Consider the following 24,119-nt stretch of genomic DNA (forward strand, 5'->3'; position numbering starts at 1 on the left):
AGAGGACCGCTCCAGTTCTCCCTGTTTTTAGTAATTCTCCAGGAAATAAATCTCCTTTTTTCCTTCATAAATTGGGGTACTAGAAGTTTAAAGCCTTGCAGTAAGTAATACTAAGTTCAGGATTAATTGTGTGCAAGTAGTACAGCTTTTTGCACCTTGGATTGATCCTCCTCAATGATGGAATCAATTACAGAATTGAGATGAGTAGTGAGCTGCGTAACCACTTCTGAAACATACTGTGCGTGCTCTGGCAACTGAGTGTTGAGGCCTCCTTCTACCCATCGCACTGGAATCCGCAGTATATGTTTTTCACTTAACTGAGTCTGAAAAGCATTGAAAAAATCCATGTCACTATCAAATATTGGAGCATAGTTCAAAAGTAATTATATTTACATTAGCATTCAAACAAAGTAAAGATAATTTCAGAACATGTCAGTAGCATGACAAATGTTATGTGCTGAACACTACCATCAAAATATATGTGTAGCCAATTAGTGTAGATTTAGCAGTCTGTGGTATGCTAGCTTCACTTATCAGAGTTTTTTGAGCACTGACACCTATATAATGCAGAAGTAATATAAAGCAAATACAAGTTTCTAATTGTGAGTGCAGAAACTAAAAATTAACATATGATTTAAAGGCTAACTTTTGAAATTGTCCATATTGTCTACTGGTGCAAGCAGCCAGACAACTACCTTAGATAGTTTTCAGGACAAATATATCCAGTGGAAACTGATGGCATGTCTAGATTTTTAGTTTTATCTTTATTTGACTATTGTATAATATTATGCACTTTCTCATACAGTTATACTGTAATACAGTATACACAGTAACCATAAAAATGCCTTAAGATTCTTGTGCAAGCTGATCACTTAGAACAAACATTACAAGGTGACTGCCATTTATGTGATTCCTCAAGAAGGACAGTAAGCTTTTAAAAATTTATGAAAAGCTATGTACCGTACCTTTAACTCTTTGTGCAGTGTGTCAAGTCTCCGCAGAAGCTCCACATCACCTGGGGTCGATGGCTCTGTGGTTGGTCCTGTGTGCGTATACAGTCTATACAGCCACAAGCAGCGACGTGCAAGCTCTTGGCTCATACAGACAGTGTTGTGAACTTCCTGAAACAATCAGTGCATAATAAACTGAGTGACAAGGGAAGTTGCTGCATGCACATGTGTTTTGTGTGTGTGTGTGTGTGTGTGTGTGTGTGTGTGTGTAGGCACATGTGCACGAGCTAAGCTGGCTAAAATATATATTATCAGAATGAACTTGTCTTGGATAGCAATGCAATCACCATGACCCTAATGTCTAACTGCACATGGTCCAGAAAATAATGTTCCTGTAGCATCTTCAGCTGATAAGCCTGCAGTGGCTCAAATATAAGTTCATGATACAATAAATCATACTAATTCAAAAACTGTCTAGTTGCATACCTCACCTACAAAAATTGCCAATACTAATTTTTGAATATGAGTGAAACCACAATATCCCGTCTTCATTTCATTAGCAATTGCCTAACTTTGCACCACAACATAAGACTCCACAATGAACAAAAGGCAAACATGACAGCTGCTGTTTTCTTACAATGTTTAGGCAAATTTCTTGCTTGCTCACTGCAAGAAATTCTATGTTACTATCATTTGCAAAGTCTTGATGAAACAACTATAATGGTAAAAGGTGAATGTGTTTCACTCACATGAGCTGTGACTCTGAAGGGTTCTTTCATTTTAACTAGAGTAATCTAAACAACTTATTTGAGAGCCTGGAATAAATGTTCAACTTAAAACAGCACTCAGATCATAACTGACATAATCATTACCGGCAAGTGGGCAATGCATCTACATCTACATCCATACTCTGCAACAGAGATGGTCAAACTCGTTCATCCTTGGGAACTAGTTCACTGGTGATCGCTCTTTTTTGGGAACCGTTCACTTTTACTCGTTCACTGTTCAGTTGTGCGTGATATACAGTTCTTATGAAAAATTAGTAGCATAGGTGACTAAAGATGGAAGTCGCCAAGAGGGGGCACTTGCCTCCGTCCAGGAGGACAGAGTTTTTATTCATAACAGAATTCTCACACACTTGTAGAAGTAATTTTTGCGATAATGCAAATCCTCTCGTTTAGCCAACTGTAGCGTTAGGTGGCTGATCGCACTGAAATAATATAAGTTGGTGCAGGAAAAACCGCCCCAATTGCGCAGGATTTGTTGACTGCTAGGAGCAGAATAGATAAACATGTAACAATTAGTCAGTGAAGAAGTAAAAAATAAACTAATGCAAACAACAACTTCGAAAGAATGGATGACGATTGGTACGCGACAATGAGCAGTCTAGTACTAGGGGCTGATTTTTCGTGCGCCACCCTGTACCACTGAAATAATATTGTAGAAGTTATCATATTCTATTTTCAAAGTGTGACACCAGACACTCAACTCATTCGGTTGTAAGTCGGCCTGCCTTCCATAACAATGAACATGCTCTTTTACCCTGGATAAAAAAGAAATGGAAAATGGCCATTCGTGTGTGCCTTGCCGACTTCTTTTGCATATGTAATAACAAAAAATCTTGCCTTTTTACAAGCATTTCTTCTGCTGTTTATTGAAATAGTGAACTAAGCTGATATGCCGTTTTGTTACCCGAAAAGATGTACACATCACATACCACGTAATTTTATGTAATTTAGGTGCTAATAAAATACATTTTAATTACCGGTCATGGTCGTTGAATAGAATACGAAAAGAACAAGAAGTTCAGAGTTAAAAAAAGGTTCAAAACAGATCTAGAATGGGCGCACACAGTGGGCGAAACAAACAACTCCATACTGAACTAACTATTAGCAGTCGACAGTGGAACTGCGACAAGAAGCCACGTGAGAATGTGTCCGGCCGAGCGAGACCGAGACAGATGGGAACGGGACCGAGGCTGGAACGAGACTGGCTGACGTGTCGTTGCGGAAATGAGACTGACCGGGAGCTTTGAGTAGAAAGCCGTGACTGAGACCAACTTGAACGGGACCGGGGCTGGGACAAGACAGGCCGACGTGCAATTACGGGAAGCCGCGACTGAAGTAAACTATGAAAGACCATTCCTTAGAGTTCATTCATCGCTCATTCCATTCATCTTGATGAACCGTTCCTTTGGACCCATTAGTTCACGAACGACCCATCTATACTCTGCAAATGACTGAAGTGCGAGGTCGAGGGCACTCCATACTGTACCACTTATTAGTGCTGCTTCCCCTTTTTCTTGTGATCCCTTTGGAAGCGATATGTGAGGGGGTGTATTATATTCCTAGATTCATCACTTAAAGATGGTTCTTAAAATGAGCAAGTTTTCTCAGAAAAGTTTGTGTCTACCTTGTATTGTCTGCCAGTTCAATTTCTTCAGCATCTCTGTGACAATCTCAAGTGAGTCAAAAAAACCTGTGGCCATTCATGCTGCATTTGTTTGTACATACTGAATATTCCCTGTTAGTCCTATTTGGTATGGGTCCCACACTTCTAGCAATATTCTAGTATTTGTCAAATGAGTGTTTTGTAAGCAATTTCCATCACAGAATGATTGCATTTTCCTAGTATTCTATCAGTGAACCAAGTCTGCCACCTGCTTTACCTATGACTGATGCTGTATTATCATTCCATTTCATATCCCTCCAAATTGTTATACCTGTATGAGTGTGCTGTATGTATGCGTTTACCAATTACAGTTGTGACCTGTTGATACTGTAGTCATAGGACACCATGTTTTTTTTTTTTCGTTTTGCAAAGTGCAGAAGTTCGCATTTCAAACATTTAAAACAGGTTGCCTACTTTTGCACCATTTAAATCTTATCAAGATCTGACTGAATGTTTATGGAGTTCTTATTCAGACAGTACTGTATTAGAGACAACTGCACCCTCTGTGAGAAACCTAACAAAACAAACACTGTTTCTTCCCTTGTTTCACAAATTTTATTATGGTTTCTGCACATCCTAGGTTTCAGGTTATAAACCCATTCTCAAGTACATTACTGATTCCAAAGATGATAAATCTTTCTCTGGCTGCTGGTTTTCTACTTCCACAACTGATTTTTGCTCCCACTTTAATGCACAGACCGTGTTTGAAACGCGCTCGGATTGTCAAGTTACATTTTGTTTTCAAAATATTTAGCTAATGTGGACACAGTGATTCATTGTTCAGTGAAGGAGAAGCAGAAATATTAGGTTGGGCATGATGCTGAGTATTTAAGTAATGACAAACCGTGACTGTGCTGACTAATTCATAAACTGGAACAGCTATTTTCTAGACGTCATAATTAACTGGGCTAGTAAACCTGCTTCAGATGTTAAATCCGTTTTCACAGCTGCAACTAAAGCGTCACCACGTTTGCATGTAAGAAATCCTAGTTTCAGTGGCACAACTTACGAGATGCAAGTTTTGTCGTCCCACAAAAAGTTCAGCTTGGTTGTACTTTGTTTCGCCGCTTTCCTTCCATGACTGCTTCCTGGTGGCTGTATTTCAAAACACGAGTATCCTGTTGTAGTTATCGTGGAAGAATTGCTGCTGTATTCCATTTGATTTCAGTGTGGTTTCATTTCATTAATGAAAAAGTCAAAACAATGGTCGGCAGGTACATTTCCACAGTTTCTGGAACTACAAGAACAATAACCTGTGTTTAATTTAGGAATGTGTGTGTGTGTGTGTGTGTGTGTGTGTGTGTGTGTGTGCAAACCAATGATGTAGGCCTATCACACTACCTCGAAAGATGTTTGGATGAATAAATAAATACATTTAATATCCAACCAAAAAAGGGAGTTGGATAAACTTCGTGATTTGTGAGACCAATCACTGTATAAATTGTGGATTATATGAGCAAAATAGCCACCCAAGTCTGATGTGGTAGCTGTTAAACTAAAAATCAGTATTTCGGAATGCCTACATCATCGAATACCGTTAGTTTCTAAAACCTTGGAAGGGTGGCTTGTCTGCAGATGATATTTTCATGTCAACAGTTGGTTAGTTTACCATAGCAGACAGCATTTTCGTCTTTAAGTATATTTCTTTTATAAATGTGTTTGTGGCCCCTGATTTAGCCCTGCAGGAAATATATCTTCGGTTGTAAGATCTGGGTTTCGTCTTCCTTGTATTTAACTCTTGTCACAGCTCTAATGCCATAGCCTGCACTATACCACTAATACCTGCCCATAAGATTTCAGTTGACACTGTGTTAAGAGGTGTGAAACTATGTAGAGTTTGTGGTGTCCTGTGTGAATGATACAGTACCACTACAGAAAGCCTCAAGCTGTGGCGTCACATTAGTTGCAAGTGTGAATCCAACTTAACGTGGAAACACAACAGCGAAAAACTTTTTCCGAAATTTGTTTTTTGTCTCTCAGATAATGTGTAGCATGCAAAAATAGCCTGCGTATGCATGCTAATTAGAGTGCAGATGGTACTATCCCCAACCCAGAAGTCACAGCAGTTTGTAGAGTATAGCTGACAACGACACTACAGTCTGAATTACCAACATCGACCCACTTAAAAAAATTAGCTAACAATCAGATGACTAATGTTCCACAAGAACTTCTCTGCTCATGTAACGCATGTGCAGGGCCACACACACAAGCCAACAGCAGTGATCCGAAACAACCGATATAGTTGCAATCAATCGCTCACCCTGTCGCTGCCGCACATTTTGTCAAACTATCAGAACCAGTATTATGTAAGCCACTGTGTCATGAAGATCTGATATGGAAAATAAACCATTTGTGTTTAACAGCAGTGGCAGTTGATCTCCACTAATATTTGCAACATAAATGAATAAAAACAAACGAAAATTGAAATTTATTAAACTCGTTTTGAAACACTTGTCCTGAGAATTGCAGGTTACATTCCAGAATACATTTTTCATTGGCACGAAGTGACTTGGATACATTTTTCTAGTGAGCTAATAAATGTCGATTTATTAGCCCTCAATTACGTTTTTATTCATTAGTGTTGTAGTGTAACTGTAAATGTTTACATAATAGTTCTGCAATCTCGATGTATGTATGGTAATGTTATCAACAGCAGCACTGCTGAGTTCCATTATTCATTCTGTAAGTAACTTTTAATAATGCGTCTTGCTGTTTCATAAATAACTCATATTCACCAGATGAAGCACAGTATATCCTGACTATTACTATTAGCTTCCCTCAAACTTCTTTATCTGCAGCACAAGCATCCAAATGCTAAATATTGCAAAACCTGATGGTGTCAATGTTTTTGTCGCTTCGCTTCTTAAGCTGGTTTGTGCTCCCTGAATAACTATAAATTCTAATATAAAGTTATAGCCAACTCGAGAAAAGTGAATTGAAAGAAAATTACATACCAATGGTAAACAAACAGACAAAAGGTTCACATCCCGGCAGCCATATTACATACAAAAATAACATGTGATCCATCAGATTTCCTGGCCTTTCTATGTGATCAGCGATCTACTGCTGTGAACTGCTCACACTCGTCTCATCTACGAAGCGACTGCATGCCTATGTGATGGATTGCTGCAATGTATCACATGTGTGTGGAGCCTTTACTGTGCACATAACCCCTCTAAATGTGGACTTATCATTGTGTGACCATAGTACTTCATTGACATGTATTTCAGTTTAGCAGTGGTACCGGTATACTGGTCATGACTACTACCTGCCTATTGTGTCAATATTAGTGTACTCAGCAAGGAATAGGAGATGGTTGCTGCCTACCCACTGGACGTTAAAAAAAAAGACAATAGCCAAATTGAATAGCAAACCAACTATGTGACAACAGATTATTCATGGTTCTTCTAAGAAAAGTAGTCTTCAGCGAAATGAAGGGGATACCCAAAAGATTTTGTAATTTATTAATTATTTTTTGATTGTGATTCAATGCCAAAGTGCTGTAGTCAGGCATGGGCCCAAGGGGAGTTCTATACTAACCACCAATGAAAACAAATTATTGTGATTACATTCAATCATCTTATATACAGCATTTTATAGTTTTTAGTATTAAAATCCTAGGCACCTGGGGCATGTTAAATGTAGAAGAGATTGGAGGTTATGTTTGGGGGGAGGGAGAAACAGTGAAAAACTGTAACTGCCAGAATCGAACCCTAGATCTGCACCTACGATGAGTATCAGAATACACATCCGAAGGTTTGGTCTTCAATCCTTCACAGTCTAGGAACTTTTTGTATGGTATCCCTGTACAACACCGGTATCGTTGGGAAAATCCGTGTGCACGGTGCGCAAGTGGTAAGCCTAGTTTACACGACACTAGGTTGCAGCCAACTGCGCTGCCAGCCACTGCGCATGTGCGCCGTGTGTTTGCAGAACTCGTTGGTGAAACTAAACACTTTCGGCGTGTTCCAACTTTGGCGACACTAGTTACATGAGTTTTGAGGTTATGTGTGTTCGTAGAGTGTAAAATATGAAGTGGGGAATGGAGAATAATGTTCGATTTTTGCGTATCTATGCTTTGCATAGGTGTTTGTGGAATTTCAGAAATGCTGATTACAAAAATAAGCAAGGTATTGCTTCTGCTGAGACCGTCATGTGCGATTGTAACATAGATAGTTTGACAATATCTGAGCTGCAGGGCAAAATTTATTGAGTTAGGAACACATATACAACTGAATTAAGATAAATACAAGTAAGTGTAATTCTAGCTGTGGCAATGATCTCGTCTGCAAGATTAAAATCCCATCGTCCGAGTTGGCCAACTCTTTGTTAAGGAATATTGTTGACAGGAGAGAAGGCTACACAAATTCATGAAGCTGCATTCTTTATTCAATATTCATCTATTTCAAAAGTCACTGCAGTGCTTCCCATTCACATATGTTAGAATTTTGAAATATTGCCACTGTAGGGCCTACAGACCTATCTTCAAGAGAGTAGATTGCAAACCATTCTCTTCTTAATGCATCCTGCTTCAAATAATTAATGTTGATAATTATTACTGTTAATGTCAATAATCATTGGTGTTAATGAAATAGCATCATCAGCAACTAAAACCATATCTTACAACGTGCCAAGTTTTCTTGATTGTAATGTATGCAATATGATATGTAATTTCAGTTCTGGCGACAGTGCTTCATGCATTGCAGTACCTTTATTCCTTATCGCATAATTAACTCCATTTAAAAGAAACGTGAACAAAATGGCTCTAAGCACTATGGGACTTAACATCTGAGGTCATCAGTCCCCTAGACTCAGAACTACTTAAACCTTACTAACCTAAGGACATCACACACATCCATGCCTGAGGTAGGATTCGAACCTGCAACTGCAGCAGCAGAATGGTTCCGGACTGAAGCGCCTACAACCGCTCGGCCACAGCGGCTGCGTTAACAGTTCTGGTGACATTATAAGATAATTAAAAGAACTTCTTCGATCTTCCGTTATAAGTTATTTCAGCAAGGATGCCGAGCAACCGAGATGACATCTTTTCTTCATCCAGTCACGAATCGAAACACGTTTCTTATTTGTTTTTCTTATGCAACGATTCCATGCAACAAGCTTTGACTCCATCATAACTTGTGTGACGTGCAGCTGCCAAAACTTCCATTTCAGACACGACTCAGGGACCCACAAAACGACGAAACCAAAGTGTATACTGGTGTCGCCATGTCTACAGTCATATATGAAACCACTTGCATGCAACTCATTCCACGCAATGATTGGTGCAACCCAATGTCATTGTGTAAACTAAGCTTAAAATGCATAATGAATTATTCCAGAGAGGGCATTGTACTCAGTGTTGCTCAAGGGTAACGCTCATTTCACATGACTTCCTGCAAATGTGCAGCAATATCGACAGCAGCAGGAACTGCTATCGACTTCCATTATCGTTCGATGTGGGCCTCACTCGCATGTGTAAGAGCTCACATATGTTGTCAGCGGTAGAACTATACCAACCGGAAGTGCCATCGGTTGGCAGGAACCCTTGTGAGAAGAAAATTTGTGACAAGGAAAATATGAATGCAACTGCTCATCATTTCACTGGCAGCAATTTAAGTTGTCCTCCTAGGCTGCTGTCTAACCACACAGTAGGAAAGAGCCACATATTCAGAAATAAACACTGAAATATTCGTAACAATGTAGGATATGAGTATCGTTGTTCCTTGTTTCACTCGCAGCAATTTAAGCTATCCTCTTAGGTTCACGGCTTAACCACTAGTTGCTTGCCATATAAATACAGTACAGAAGGTAAGAACTAAATATTGATTTTTCTAGATAATTTCAACGCGTTAAAGAGGACAGAGAACTCATACAGGGAACGAATGGTTGGGAAGTGTTTGAGCGATTAAAAACCTGCACCAAAGTCCAATTTTATTTACAAGACAGCCTTTTCCAGCTGCAAGCCAACAAGAAAGTATGCTGTACTCTGTACAATTTTTTCAATGCATTATTATCGAATCCGTTCATCCGTTAATTACAGAAACGTTACGAGGATCGAAGAAGCTTTTTCAGTTGCTGAGAACTACTACATCTTGATTGCATGAAGTTTTGTGCTTCCCAAAGGCTAATTACAGAAACCAATTTGTCCCATTAATCTATACACTAGCCACATTTTACAATGGAAGTATAATTGTGGCGTTCTTTGTTGATGCGGAAAACACCAAGATGCAGCAAGATTCAGAAAACCATGTTAGAGTGTAGGCCCCTCATAACAGGCTATGTAAGTTAATTCCGAGGTTGAAGGAAGGCATGGGCATATAATGTAAGCTACAATCAAACTAACCTCCGTATTGTGGGCAGCTTTACCTTTATTAACCTGACAACAACTGCCTCAACTACCGAAATCACTGTCGTGCACTAGTGCGTCGGCGATTGCACCGTAGATAATGGTGTTGTTTATGGTAATTCCCTGCTAATTAGATTTTGAGCTCAATAGCTTTATGGTGTCATTTGAGAAAAGCTGTGATTTCACAGCGTGTTTCATCTACCTTGCTTTTATTTAATAGGTGAGGTGTGCTCCACTGTACTTATAAAAACAAATAAATCTTCATGTGGTGTCCCACCACAGATCTATACAGGAACTGGATAAAGTAATATTTCAAAAATGGTTCAAATGGCTCTGAGCACAATGGGACTAAACATCTGTGGTCATCAGTCCCCTAGAATTTAGAACTACTTAAACCTAACTAACCTAAGGACATCACACACATCCATGCCCGAGGCAGGATTCGAACCTGCGACTGTAGCAGTCAAAAGTAATATTTATTTATATTTATTTTACCTAACACAAGTCTGGAAAATATGAGATATGTATTGGCGGAAGTTAAGTTATAAGGGGGAGGTCAATGAATCGTGCATAGGCAGTTAAGCTGGCATTTGCCTGGAAAATGCAAAGAAGGTTCTGGGTTCGAGCCCCACCACATGTTTTAGGTACCACGAAGTTTCAACACTAACTCAGTGTTGCACATTTATCCACAGCAATCATCCACATGATATAAATATATATTCGACACTTCACAATACAGTACAGGAAGGTAACTTTTTTTAAAATAAATATCCCCCACTATGACATTGTGTAGGAAAGGTATGCAGGACTTCCAGGTTGTCTTACTGACTAAGTTTTTCTCAATGAATTGATTTTATGGGTTTGCATATTTTTTACAGTGTTTTGTTACATATCACAGTTGATGTCAAACAGAGATGCAGTTCTCCCTGAGGTGATATTGTATGTGATATGATATGCCAAAGACTTTCGGCATATGCAGTCAACCTCATTTTGCCAATGGCCTTGTCAAATAGGGCGGAGGAGCACACAGAGGTTCAGGACATTCTCTTGTCCTTGGAGTGGGAAACTGCCCCTAAAGGTGGAAGAATCAGCAATGATCAACGGCATGAGGATGCAGAAGGCAACATAACGTGTACCCGCAAGACATGTGGCCTGTAATTGAAAAATTATCATGATGATCTCTGTATTGGCAACAGATTCTAGAATAGTCCCCCATTCGGATCTCCGGGAGTGGATTACCAAGGGGGAGGTGACCATGAGAAAAAGATTGAATAATCAACAGAAGAATAAAGTTCTACGAGTCGGGGCGTGGAATATCAGAAGGCTGAACGTGGTAGGGCAGTTAGAGAATTTGAAAAGGGAAATGCAAAGGCCCAATCTAGATCTAGTGGGGGTCAGCGAAATGAAATGGAAAGAAGACAACGATTCCTGGTTAAATGAGTAAATGAGTATAGGGTAATATCAACATCAGCAGAAAATGGTATTATGGAAGTAGGATCAGTTATGAATAGGAAGGTAGGGCAGAGAGTGTGTTACTGTGAATAGTTCAGTGGTAGGGTGGCTCTTATAAGAATCGACAGCATACCACCACTGACAACCATAGTTCACATATACATGCCAATGTCGCAAACTGAAGATGAAGAGAAAGAGAAAGTAGGCCTATATGAAGATACTGAAAGGATAATACAGTACATAAAGGGAGATGAAAATCTTATAGTCATTGGGGACTGGAATGCAGTTGTAGGGAAAGGAGTAGAAGAGAAGGTTACAGGAGAATAAGGGCTAGGAACAAGTAATCAGAGAGGAGAAAGACTAATGGCGTTCTGTAATAAATTTCAGATCGTAATAGCGAATATTCTATTCAAGAATCACAAGAGGAGGAGATATACTTGGAAAAGGCAGGGCGATGCGGGGAGATTTCAGTTAGATTACAAGCAGATACGGACTTTGATCACAATTTAGAAGTGATGATGAGTAGGCTGAAGTGTAAGAGATTAGCCAGGAAGAATGAATACACAAAGAAGTGGGATACGGAAGTACTAATGAATGACGAGATATGCTTGAAGTTCTCCTTGACTATAGATACAGCAACAAGGAATAGCTCAGAAGGCAGCAGAGTTGAAGAGGAATGGACATCTCTGAAAAGGGCAATCACAGAAGTTGGTAAGAAAGACATAGGTACAAAAAAGGTAGCTGCAAAGAAACCATGGGTAACAGAAGAAATACTTCAGTTGATCGATGAAAGAAGGAAGAACAAAAATGTTCAGAGAAATTCAGGAAGGCAGAAACGGAAGTCGCTAAGAAATGAAATAAATAGGAAGGGCAGGGAAGCTAAGACAGAAATACAGGTCGCTAAGAAATGAAATAAATAGGAAGCAAGGGAAGCTCAGGCGAAATGGCTGCACGAAAAATGTGAAGATATCGAAAAAGAAATGACTGTCGGAAGGACTGACTCAGTATATGGGAAAGTCAAAACATCCTTCGGTGAAATTAAAAGCAAGAGCGATAACACTAAGGATGCAACAGGAATTCCACTGTTAAATGCAGAGGAGAGAGTGGATAGGTGGAAAGAGTACATTGAAGGACTCTATGAGGGTGTAGATTTGGTTGATGTGATAGAAGAAGAAACAGGATTTAGAAGAGCGAGGGGATCCAGTATTGGAGGAATTGGCAACAAAATGACTATTCAGGTTGGTGCGTAGGATGTATGAGTCCGACAATATACCATCTCACTTTCGGAAAACCGTCATCCACATGATCCCGTAGACCGCAAGAGCTGATAAGTGCGGGAATTATCGAACAATCAGCTTAACAGCTAATGCACCCAAACTGCTGACAAGAACAATATACAGAAGAATGGAAAATAAAATTGGGTATTTGTTAGATGATGATCAGTTTGGCTTTAGGAAAGGTAAAGGCACCAGAGACATCGTGGATGATAATCGAAGCAAGACTGAAGAAAAATCAAAACACGTTCATAGGATTTGTCGACTTGGAAAAAGCATGCGACAATGTAAAATGGTGCAAAATGTTCGAAATTCTGAGAGAAATAGGAGTAAGCTATAGGGAGAGATAGGTAATATACAATATGTACAAGAGCCAAGAGGGATTAATAAGAGCGGACGACCAAGAACGAGGTGCTCGGATTAAAAAGGGTGTAAGGCAGGGATGTAGTCTTTCGTCTCTACTGTTCAATCTGTACATCGAAAAAGCAATGATGGGAATGAAAAGTTCAGGAGCGGAATTAAAATAAGGTGAAAGAATATCAGTGATACGATTCGCTGATGACATTGTTATCTTGAGTGAAAGTGAAGAAGACTTACATGCTGTGCTGAATGGAATGAACAGTGTAATGAGTACAGAATATGGACTGAGACTAAATCGAAGAAAGACGAAAGTAATGGGAAGTAGCAGAAATGAGAACTATTCCAGACATTTCAGAGTTACGCTTACATATCACCACTGTTTTTACTCACACCACCAAAATATTGTGGTTTTGGGTTTATTGCGAGCTGGTACTAAATTTGGTTGAAATAGCCACAGGCATTTCTTTACCATGCTGGAACGTGCATGTATACACCCATACGTACACATGCTCCTGCTTGCTCACACATGCATGCACACCAGCATGCATGCACACATACACATACACAAACACACACACACACACACACACACACACACACACACACACAACTCTGTTGTTAACACAACTCTGTTGTTAATCATCACTCGCCTTTTATCTGCGGCTTTGCTCGTGGTACCTTAGGCCACATGTATTGGACACATCTCCTCCCCTACTCTCAGTCCTTCCCCTTCTCTCTGTTCATCACCTCCTCCCCCTATCTCACTGTGGCCGAGCGGTTATAGGCGCTTCAGACCGCGCGACCGCTACGGTCGCAGGTTCGAATCCTGCCTCAGGCATGGATGTGTGTGATGTCCTTACGTTAGCTAGGTTTACGTAGTTCTAAGTTCTAGGGGACTGATGACCTCAGATGTTAAGCCCCATAGTGCTCAGAGCCATTTGAACCCCCTCCTCTCTCAATCATTTCCTACCTTCCTTATTTCCATCACCTCCTCCACTCACATCCTTCTCACTCCCTCTTCCTATCCATCTCCCCCTATCCCCTCTCTGCCCATCTCCTAACCCACCCTCAATCTTTCCATGTCCTTCTCCTCCTCATATCTTCGTCTGTCTCCTCTTCATCCTCCCTGCCTCTTAACATCTCCCCTTCTTCCTGCCTACGTACGTATCTTCCTCCCTCTCTCTCTCTGATCATCTCCTCTTCCCCACTCTCTGTCCACATCCTCCTCCTCCTGTATCTCTCCATATCCTTCTCCCCCTCTTACGCCATTTCCGCCTCCTCACCTTGCCATCCACCTCCTCTTCTATCTCTCTCTTCTGTCCATATTCTCCTTGCCTCTCTCTTTGAGCATATCCTCTTCTACCTGCCCCTATCCATATTTTTCACCTTCACTCTCTTTCCATCTCTTCCTCCAGCCTCTCGCTGTTCACCTTCTCCCAATTTCCCATCTGCCTATTAGCCCTCTTCTTTCTTCACCTGTCTCCCACACCTCCCCACCTCTCTGTCTGCCCCCTCCCCCTCCCATTTTTCCATCCGCTCATTATCCCTCAGCTCTTCCACTTGCCTCCTAGACCTCCCCTCCTACTCCTACTCTTGTCTCTGCCTATCTCCTGCTCCCCTCTCTCTTTGACACCATTCTCTCCTAGAGTTTATCCATCCCTGAATCCATCACCTACTCCCCATTTCTCATTCCCATCATTATCCCCCTCTCACTGTTCATCCCCTACACTCCCCCATTTCTCCTCAGCCATGCACCTATAGCGCTGTGGACATATAGCCCATGGAACGCATTCAGGGCACAACATGCCTCTCATGCAAGGCAGACAAGATGTCAGTGTTTATCAACACTTTTCACCCCCACCTCTACGAGAGCTAGGTGGTTCATACCTTCACAGTACATCTTCACATTTGGTTGAAAGAGATCTAGTCGTTTAGGAGATGTGGAAAACATAGACACTGAAATGACTTCAAGTTTTCTCTGTGTCGATCATAGCTGAACATGTGAGAAAAGTGTGTGTGTTATAGATCGCACAGTCATGCCTCTATAAGTCATAATGCTGGATGCGTGATGTATACAGAAGAATGTAGCTTACTTGTTCCACAACCGTTGTGAGGTATGTGTCTCGGAGTTCTTGTGGGAAGACGTTAACCATGACAGCCAGTGTGCGTTCAATTTCAGAGCGCCATTCGCTGAGCGCCCTCTCCTTTTCATCTGGACAGTTCTCCTGAAAGAAATTAGAAATACACAAAGATGACTCATCTCTTTCCACGTGCTGGTAGCTAGTGCCTAACATGCTAATCAGTTATTCCACCTGCTATGCATTCACTTTATTCATTACGGATATGAGTGAAATGAACATTTGCAGAAAAAAGTGTTGAGGAAAAGCATTGAGGTTGGCTGAAGTTGTGTTCCATCTATAGTTTGTTCACAACACCCTGAACGAGAGCTCCCTAGTTCCGAATGGGCTGAAGGCTGTAGAAGTCGGTGGACTTCGAGACACCAGAGCTACGTGTGCGGCCGCTGCCAACGTTAGTGATCTAACGAATGGTTCAAATGGCTCTGAGCACTATGGGACTTAACATCGGAGGTCATCAGTCCCCTAGAACTTAGAACTACTTAAACCTAACTAACATCACACACATCCATGCCCGAGGCAGGATTCGAACCTGCGATCGTAGCGGTCGCGCGGTTCCAGACTGAAGCGCCTAGAACCGCTTGGCCACACTGGTCAGCTGTGTTCATATAGCTGAAGCTCATAATGTGTGGGGAAGTCTGAAGCGACATTTATTCATAGGTGGATGACTAATGGTTGGAGATGATGCTAATAGCATCCGTGCAATAACAGACGTTCGTATCAATTTGAAACCAGTGAGCCGAGAGATATCACTATGTGCTTCAATCCCCTCACCCCCAATCGCTAAGTTGCTCAGCGACACACGTCACTCCTGAGGTACTCGTTGTTGCACTTGTCCAAACCGAAGATCATACTTCACTTTTGCTAGAAACTGCCTCAGATGCAACTCATAGAATATAAAACCACTGGTGACGATCTATAGCTGTAGTAATATTACGAAATTTTGTTGTGGTTGCAAATATTTTTGACATCAAATGTACTAGGTACGGAAATAATTCCTATCTGGGTAACACATGAAAATTTTTGCCAAAGCGGGACTCGAACCCGGATTTATCGCTTATCACGAGCATCCACATTTAGTGCCGCGGCTTTGCGTGCACGCTTCCAGTAGCAACCTAAACTTCCATATACCATAGTGTCTACACCGCCGTTGCTCTCAGCTTAGCCGGCCGGGGTGGCCGAGCGGTTCTAGGCGCTACAGTCTGGAACCGCACGACCGCTACGGTCGCAGGTTCGCATCCTGCCTCGGGCATGGACGTGTGTGATGTCCTTAGGTTAGTTAGGTGTAAGTAGTTCTAAGTTCAAGGGGACTGATGATCTCCGAAGTTAGTCCCATAGTGCTCGGAGCCATTTGACCAATTTTAACTCTCAGCTTACCTGGATTCCCGCAACGGGGCTAGTGAGACAAATGTGTTCGACATCAGTATTATCCACCTTTTATACGTCCACATCGTAATATTTGCCGAATTGTAGGGATGGGCGATAATCAGAAAGAGTGGATTAATTGGTTTTTTCAATTACCTTTATCATATCGATTAACTGTATGCTAACAATCGATTTTCGAACAATTACCATGTTAAATCTTTATTTTTATAGCTACGAAACATTCCCCTAAAACTACTTTTTACAATAAAAAGGTTTGTTCTACCAAAAACAACTTACATTACTCTGTTAACAAAGACTCTGTAGTGTACATAGTAACGAGTACGCACCACTGAGTCTTGAACGGCGAGCTATTGCTGTGTCCCCTGTCTTTTAAAACAGTATTTCATATGTAACACATAGTAACTTGGAAAGTGCACGTAACACTAAGGTTTGGCTGTGGATGGAAGTCCTTCTGGCTCATAGGCGGGCGGGGTATGGAGGAAGAATGCCATGGTGTGTGAAGGTGAAATGGAGAATGTTCAATTACTTACGACCAGTGCTGACAACTCATGGGTTTATCAGCCTCGTATCGATAAGCAGCTATGGTATAAATTACGACAGAAGTGACAAGTGTTGATGAAAGAACATCATAGAGACGCTCATGTTCAAACACACTTGTTACATTATTTTTTGTGAGTTGTCACACACTTAAGTTACACTGCCGATGTTGGCCGCATGGTAAAGAGAGCATAGTCGACACGAAATGGTCCGACCTGTGTCGACGTTACACGATGAATACAAGAGGACAGACGGCCTTCTTTCCATAATCAAGTTATATAGATAGCAAGTCAACAACACTCAACAGGCTTTGAAACAAAAGGGAAAAAGTACATTACTAGAGCATTTAAACTCACAACGTAAGAAAATTCAGTTTACAATGGAGCTGGCAGGCACTTCTATAAATATAGATATTAGTACAACAAAATACGTATTTAGCATTTTCTGAACAAACGTAGCTATTGATACAGCAATGCCTGCAAGCTCCCAGCGTCCACACAGCCACAAACATGCAGCTTCCCATTCAATGGCGCATCGCCTTGTATATGTTCCATTATTGAAATCAACCTTTCAAACAGAACTACAAACCATCAAACAAACTGCTTCCAGCAATGGCTATAGCTCTGCCCTGATTGATAATATTCTACGAAAAAATAAAATGAATAAAATTACACCACATCAGTACGCTGGTCAACAACAAGCATTCGTTAGTTTCAAAGCATGATGCAAAATTCCATAGCTTGGCAACATTTAAGACAATATTGGAGAAAGGACCTGCATTTTATAACACCAATAATGTATCAAAAATTTTATTCAATAGCGAAGACAAAATGCAACCCTTGTCAGAGAGTTGTACATATAAAATCATTTGCCAACATTGTAAAAAAGTGTATATTGGTCATTCAGGCAGAGCTGTGGCAATTCAGCTACGTGAAAATGAGAGAAGTTGGCGATTAAAGGAGATAGATTCGACCTCTGCCTGGTTTGTTAACCATTTGAAACTTTCAGAGAAGTGACACAGGTGGAGAATTTTGAGTAAAACCTATACAATTCTCTTGTTGCCATGTTAAAATTTGTTTCCTTTGTCAAAACTCAGCGGGGTTTACAACAGACTCACCTCACTAATATGTTGTGCAGACGCAATTGCGACAGAATTCTGAAACAGTGGCATGCTGAGTTTATTTAGTGAGGAACTGAGGAAAAGTAAGGTCAGCATCTAAAGAAAAAGCAATCAGTACAAAATAAACGTGTAATCACTTCACTTATGTTGTTTCAAAACCTACAGCATTTCTCGTTTTACCAGCTATCGATGGCCCTCAAAAATTACATTTCTTCATCGATTAAGTCTGTAGTTAGTGGAATAACACGGTAAAAAGGAAGTTTTGCATAATAACCATATGACAAAATACTTTCCTGTTTGTGTGCTATCATTTGCCAAAATTTCATTTCGGTATCTGAAACCGTTTGTGAAATATGAGGAATATTGTGGATATTTCATTTTGGCTTTATTTGCTCATGGAATGCGATAGCAAATGAGCGTGCTGCATCAGATCAATTTTCTCGAGATTGGTGACAGATAGAGACCTCCAAAAAAATGTGTCAAATGGCTCTGAGCCCTATGGGACTCAACGTCTATGGTCATCAGTCCCCTAGAACTTAGAACTGCTTAAACCTAACTAACCTAAGGACAGCACACAACACCCAGCCATCACGAGGCAGAGAAAATCCCTGACCCCGCCGGGAGTCGAACCCGGGAACCCAGGCGTGGGAAGCGAGAACGCTACCGCACGACCACGAGATGCGGGCAGATAGGGACCTCCACTCAAGTCTAAATGAAAATTCAATATGTTAGCTAAATTTCATATGTTGCAACATATAATGTAGTATGCACCAAAAGGAAAATCATAGTGTCCCCTGTTTTTCATTGCAAATTTTTTCGAATGTCGCGCAGTTTGTTACTTCTACATAAATATCACAATAACTATGATCATTAACGAAATGATGGGCACATCACAATGAACCTGACATATAAAGCTATAAGTAAAGCAAAAATGATTTTTTTTTTTCAGAATAGTTTCTGTAAAATCGTTTGAGAAAGATAGCGAGTGTTCTCGACTCGGTCATTGCCAACCGGCCGAAAGGTGGAAAACGCTTGTCGGCTTCCCTTCTACACAAATGAGTGAACTTGCCCAGTTCTTTGGACAAGAACTAGTCACTGTGCATTGGTCATCGTATCCTGCGCGATCTATATCTGTGTATATCATGTTTATGTGTGTTTGCGACATTCAGTTGTCACCTCAAGATGGCCAGAAAAGCCGAGAGGCGGTTCGTGAGAAGATAAATACAATTTTAATAATTGGCAACCAATGCTGTACAATCGCGTTAAAGTCATGAGATGTTCAATTGACTCTTTTATTAGAACATGTTACGCGTTTCGGGATTACACCCATCTTCAGACATCACAAACTTCAACTCCTTCCTAACCTACCAGGCGTACAGCCTTGACAACTCAAAGAAAGTGTTGTAAGTAGGCTGTTTAGGTTTTTATATTGGTAACACCATGTAGCGCTCTGTATGAAAATCACTGGCTGTGCTGTGTGCAGTCTGTGGCTGGGTGGCATTGTTGTAACATTCGCTATCGTAGTGTTGGGCTGTTGGCTGTTAACAGCGCGTAGCGTTGCGCAGTTGGAGGTGAGCCGCCAGCAGTGGTGGATGTGGGGGGTGAGATGGCAGAGTTTTGGACAGAGACAGTAAATTTGTAAGACTGGATGCCATGAACTGATATTTTATATATATATATATATATATATATATATATATATATATATGACTTATGAGGTAAATATATATATAAAATGACACTATGAGGTAAATACATTGTTTGTTCTCTATCAAAATGTTTCATTTGCTAACTATGCCTATCAGTAGTTAGTGCCTTCAGTAGTTTGAATCTTTTATTTAGCTGGCAGTAGTGACTCTCGCTGTATTGCAGTAGTTCGAGTAACGAAGATTTTTGTGAGGTAAGTGATTTGTGAAACGTATAGGTTAATGTTAGTCAGGGCCATTCTTTTGTAGGGATTTTTGAAAGTCAGATTGCGTTGCGCTAAAAATATTGTGTGTCAGTTTGGTGTTGATCAGAATAAGTAAAGAGAGTAATGTCTGAGTACGTTCAGTTTTGCTCAGCTGTTTGAAAATCAAACAATGTAAGAGGTTTATCAGCACAGGCATTCAATAATTTTTCTAAGGGGACGTTTCAGTGTCGAATAACATATGACTGCGACACTTTCTTTGAGTTGTCAAGGCTGTACGCTTGCTAGGTTAGGAAGGAGTTGAAGTTTGTGATGTCTGAAGATGGGTGTAATCCCGAAACGCGCAACGTGTTTTAATAAGAGTAAATGAGTCGATTGAACATCTCGTGACTTTATTGCGATTGTACAGCATTGGTTGCCAATTATTAACATAAAAATGATCGTAGGCCTCTGGCGGGATTTTATGTCCTGTATATCAAATACAATTTTGCAGAATATTAGGAAGTGTTTTTTTTCTGATTAATACTATTATCATGTTCTGCCAAGCACGATGGACAACTCAGCAAATGTTCAAAATTGAAATAGTATAGCCGATTAGGTAAAATTAATTGATATGAAAGAAATATGGATATATCCACATTAGATTAGCAGAAAAGTGACGATAAATCGATTACTTGCAATTAATCGCCCATCTCTGCCGTGCAGGCAGAACGAGGGCAAGCGTTAGCAATCCAGTGGTTGAATGGTGCTCGTTGCAGTTGAGTACAGTAAACATGATCGGTCGGCCTACTAACAAAGTTCCGATGGCGTTCAGCTGTTGCTTTTATCTGCATTATCTTCGTGCAAGTGAAGAAGGTGTTTACCTGACATTAACAGTAAACAAGAAGACTATGGTGAATTGCGACGTATTTCCAGGGGACAGTCGTTTTGAACAGAGCATTTCTTCATTTATTTCATCTTCTCGTATTCTCTAGAATAATATTATATTATTACAATGTGCAGGCCTAATTTCTGCATACTTATTACTCTATCAACTGAACTCTATTTTACTCAGCAATATTCATATGGTAGTGTATATTATACAAGTATGCATTTACTTATAAAAATATGCAATAAACGCAGATAACTTCGCATTTTTCTGTGATTCGCTAGAGACAGCTGCAGAACAAATCGGTGAAATAAAGACACAATCAGCAAAGGTAGTTCTCCAGATTTCAACCGAGAAAACTGAATGTATTAGAAAATTCAAGTCGGCACCTAGAGTGCCAGTGATAGAAGAATGTAAAATAAAACGGATTGAGCGCAACATCCCTGAAAAAAATTGCACATCAACTTACCAAAAGTGTCTACAAGCAGAAATAAATATTAATTAATGCCCAAGGTACGACGTTACTGTACAGTAATATGACCGGAGGCTCTATATGCTGCAGACTGTCTTGCTACGAGTAATAACGGTCCGACTGAGAAATTCTAAACAACAGAATAACAGATCTTCAGGAAATCCCAGGCCCAATCAAAGAAAATGTGGAATTCAGGAGATGCGAAAAGTACGGAATATACACGCATGTAGAAAAGATCACATACATCCTTCGTAGGCTAAAATGGTTCAAATGGCTCTGAGCACTATGGGACTCAACATCTTAGGTCAGAAGTCCCCTAGAACTTAGAACTACTTAAACCTAACTAACCTAAGGACATCACACACACCCATGCCCGAGGAAGGATTCGAACCTGCGACCGTAGCAGTCCCGCGGTTCCGGACTGCAGCGCCAGAACCGCTAGTCCTTCGTAGGATGAGTATTGTTTTCCAAGGCTACATTGCCCGTATGAGTCCTGCAAGGTTGAGCGATCAGATCTTCTGTTATTTTCTCAATAAGAAAACCAAGGTCGCGCAGTTCACCGAGGTAGAGAAAGACATCTGCATTTGCATACATACTCCGCAAGCCACTATACGATGCGTCGCACAGAGTACCCTGCACCACCACCAGTCCTTTCCATTCCTGTTGCACTCGCAGATAGAACGAGGGAAACGCGACTATCTATATGCCTCCGCATGAGTCTCAACTTCTCGTATTTTATCTTCGTCGCCCTCACACGAAATGTGCACTACTGACCATTAAAATTGCTACTCCACGAAGATGACGTTCTACAGACGCCAAATTTAACCGCCAGGAAGAAGATGCTGTGATATGCAAACGATTAGCTTTTCAGAGCATTCACTCAAGATTGGCGCCGGTGGCGACACCTACAACGTGCTGACATGAGGAAACTTTCCCACCGATTTCTCTCACACAAACAGCAGTTGACCGGCGTTGCCTGGTGAAACGTTGTTGTGATGCCTTGTGTAAGGAGGCGAAATGTTTACCATCACGTTTCTGACTTTGATAAAGGTCGGATTGTAGCCTATCGCGATTGCGGTTTATCGTATCGCGACATTGCTGCTCGCGTTGGTCGAGAGCCAATGACTGTTGGCAGAATATGGAATCGGTGGGTTCAGGAGGGTAATACGGAACGCCGTGCTGGATCCCAACGGCCTCGTATCACTAGCAGTCGAGATGACAGGCATCTTATCCGCATGGATGTAACGGATCGTGCAGCCACGTCTCGATCCCTGAGTCAACAGATGGGGACGTTTGCAAGACAACAACAATCAGCACGAACAGTTCGACGACGTTTGCAGCAGCATGGACTATCAGCTTGGAGACCATGCCTGCGGTTACCCTTGACGCTGCATCACAGACAGGAGCGCCTGCGATGGTGTACTCAACGACGAACCTAGGTGCACAAATGGCAAAACGTCATTTTTTCGGATGAATCCAGGTTGTGTTTACAGCATCATGCTGGTCACATCCATGTTTGGTGACATCGCAGTGAACGCACATTGGAAGCGTGTATTCGTCATCGCCATACTGGTGTATCACCTGGCGTGATGGTATGGGGTGCCATTGGTTACAGGTTTTCTCACTCATGTCTTGTTCGCATTGACCATTGACGGCACTTTGAACAGTGGACGTTACATTTCAGATGTGTTACGACCCGTGGCTCTACCCTTCATTCAATCCCTGTGAAACCCTACATTTCTGCAGGATAATGCACGACCGCATGTTGCAGGTCCTGTACAGGCCTTTCTGGATACAGAAAATGTTCGACTGCGCCCTGGCCAGCACATTCTCCAAATCTCTCACCAATTGAAAACGTCTGGTCAATGGTGGCTGAGCATCTGGCTCGTCACAATACGCCAGTCACTGCTGTTGATGAACTGTGGTATCGTGTTGAAGCTGCATGGGCAGCTGTACCTGTACACGCCATCCAAGCTCTGTTTGATTCAATGCCCAGCCGTATCAAGACCGTTATTACGGCCAGAGGTGGTTGTTCTGGGTAGTGATTTCTCAGGATCTATGCACCCAAATTGCGTTAAAATGTAATCACATGTCAGTTCTAGTATAATATATTTGTCCAATGAATAGCCGTTCATCATCTGCATTTCTTCTTGGTGTAGCAATTTTAATGGCCAGTGGTGGATGTTGGCTGCAGTAGGATCATTCTGCAGTCAGCTACAAATGCTGGTTCTCTAAATTTTATCAGCAGTGTTCTTCGAAAACAACATCACCTTCCCTCCAGGAATTCCCATTTGAGTTCCCGAAGCATCTCCGTAATAGCTGTGCATTCTTTGAACCTACTCTTAACAAATGTAGCGGCACAACTCTGATTTGCTTCGATGTCATTCTGCAATCCGACCTGGTGCGGATTTCAAACACTCGAACAGTACTCAAGAAGAGGTCGCACTAGCGACCTACGAGGTCCGACAACTAAGTAATGAGACTGATTTTCTTTGCAAGATGTGGCAACCCTGCAGGCTTGCATAGGCCCAATATCTTTGACCTCGGTCTATAAGCTGCTTCTAGCCCAAGCGGTACATCGATGCAACTGCTCAGTCGTGAGTTGCGCTGTAATAAGTTGACACGTGTTAGTGTCTCTTGTCATGGAAATGTAACCGCATAATATTACGCAATGGTATGCCACTTCTTTTTGCATTAAATTGGGTGAAAACGTGACAACTTACGGGAAGCTTCAGAAGGCTTTTGGAGAGGAGGTTATGTCAAGAGCTCAAGTTTTTGGTTGGCATAAAATGTTTAGTGAAGGCAGAACGAATGTTGAAGATGAAGAACGCAGTGGACGACCATCAACCTCACAGACGG

At 41.2% G+C, this 24,119-nt stretch overlaps 1 protein-coding gene across 1 annotated transcript in view; it reads right to left on the reverse strand.

Moving 5' to 3' along the window:
* The window catches only part of LOC126092028 (NACHT domain- and WD repeat-containing protein 1), a 621,846-nt gene that overhangs the window by 133,465 nt on the left and 464,262 nt on the right, over nucleotides 1-24,119 (reverse strand). The window contains exons 8-10 of the mRNA XM_049907424.1: nucleotides 14,927-15,058; nucleotides 966-1,121; nucleotides 156-323 (exon numbers count right to left, since the gene is read on the reverse strand). Of these exons, the coding sequence (XP_049763381.1) occupies nucleotides 156-323; nucleotides 966-1,121; nucleotides 14,927-15,058 (456 nt within the window). The remainder of the gene's footprint in view (nucleotides 1-155; nucleotides 324-965; nucleotides 1,122-14,926; nucleotides 15,059-24,119) is intronic.

This window comes from Schistocerca cancellata, chromosome 7 (genome assembly GCF_023864275.1).
Source record: "Schistocerca cancellata isolate TAMUIC-IGC-003103 chromosome 7, iqSchCanc2.1, whole genome shotgun sequence".
In the NCBI taxonomy this organism is placed as follows: Eukaryota; Metazoa; Arthropoda; class Insecta; order Orthoptera; family Acrididae; genus Schistocerca; species Schistocerca cancellata.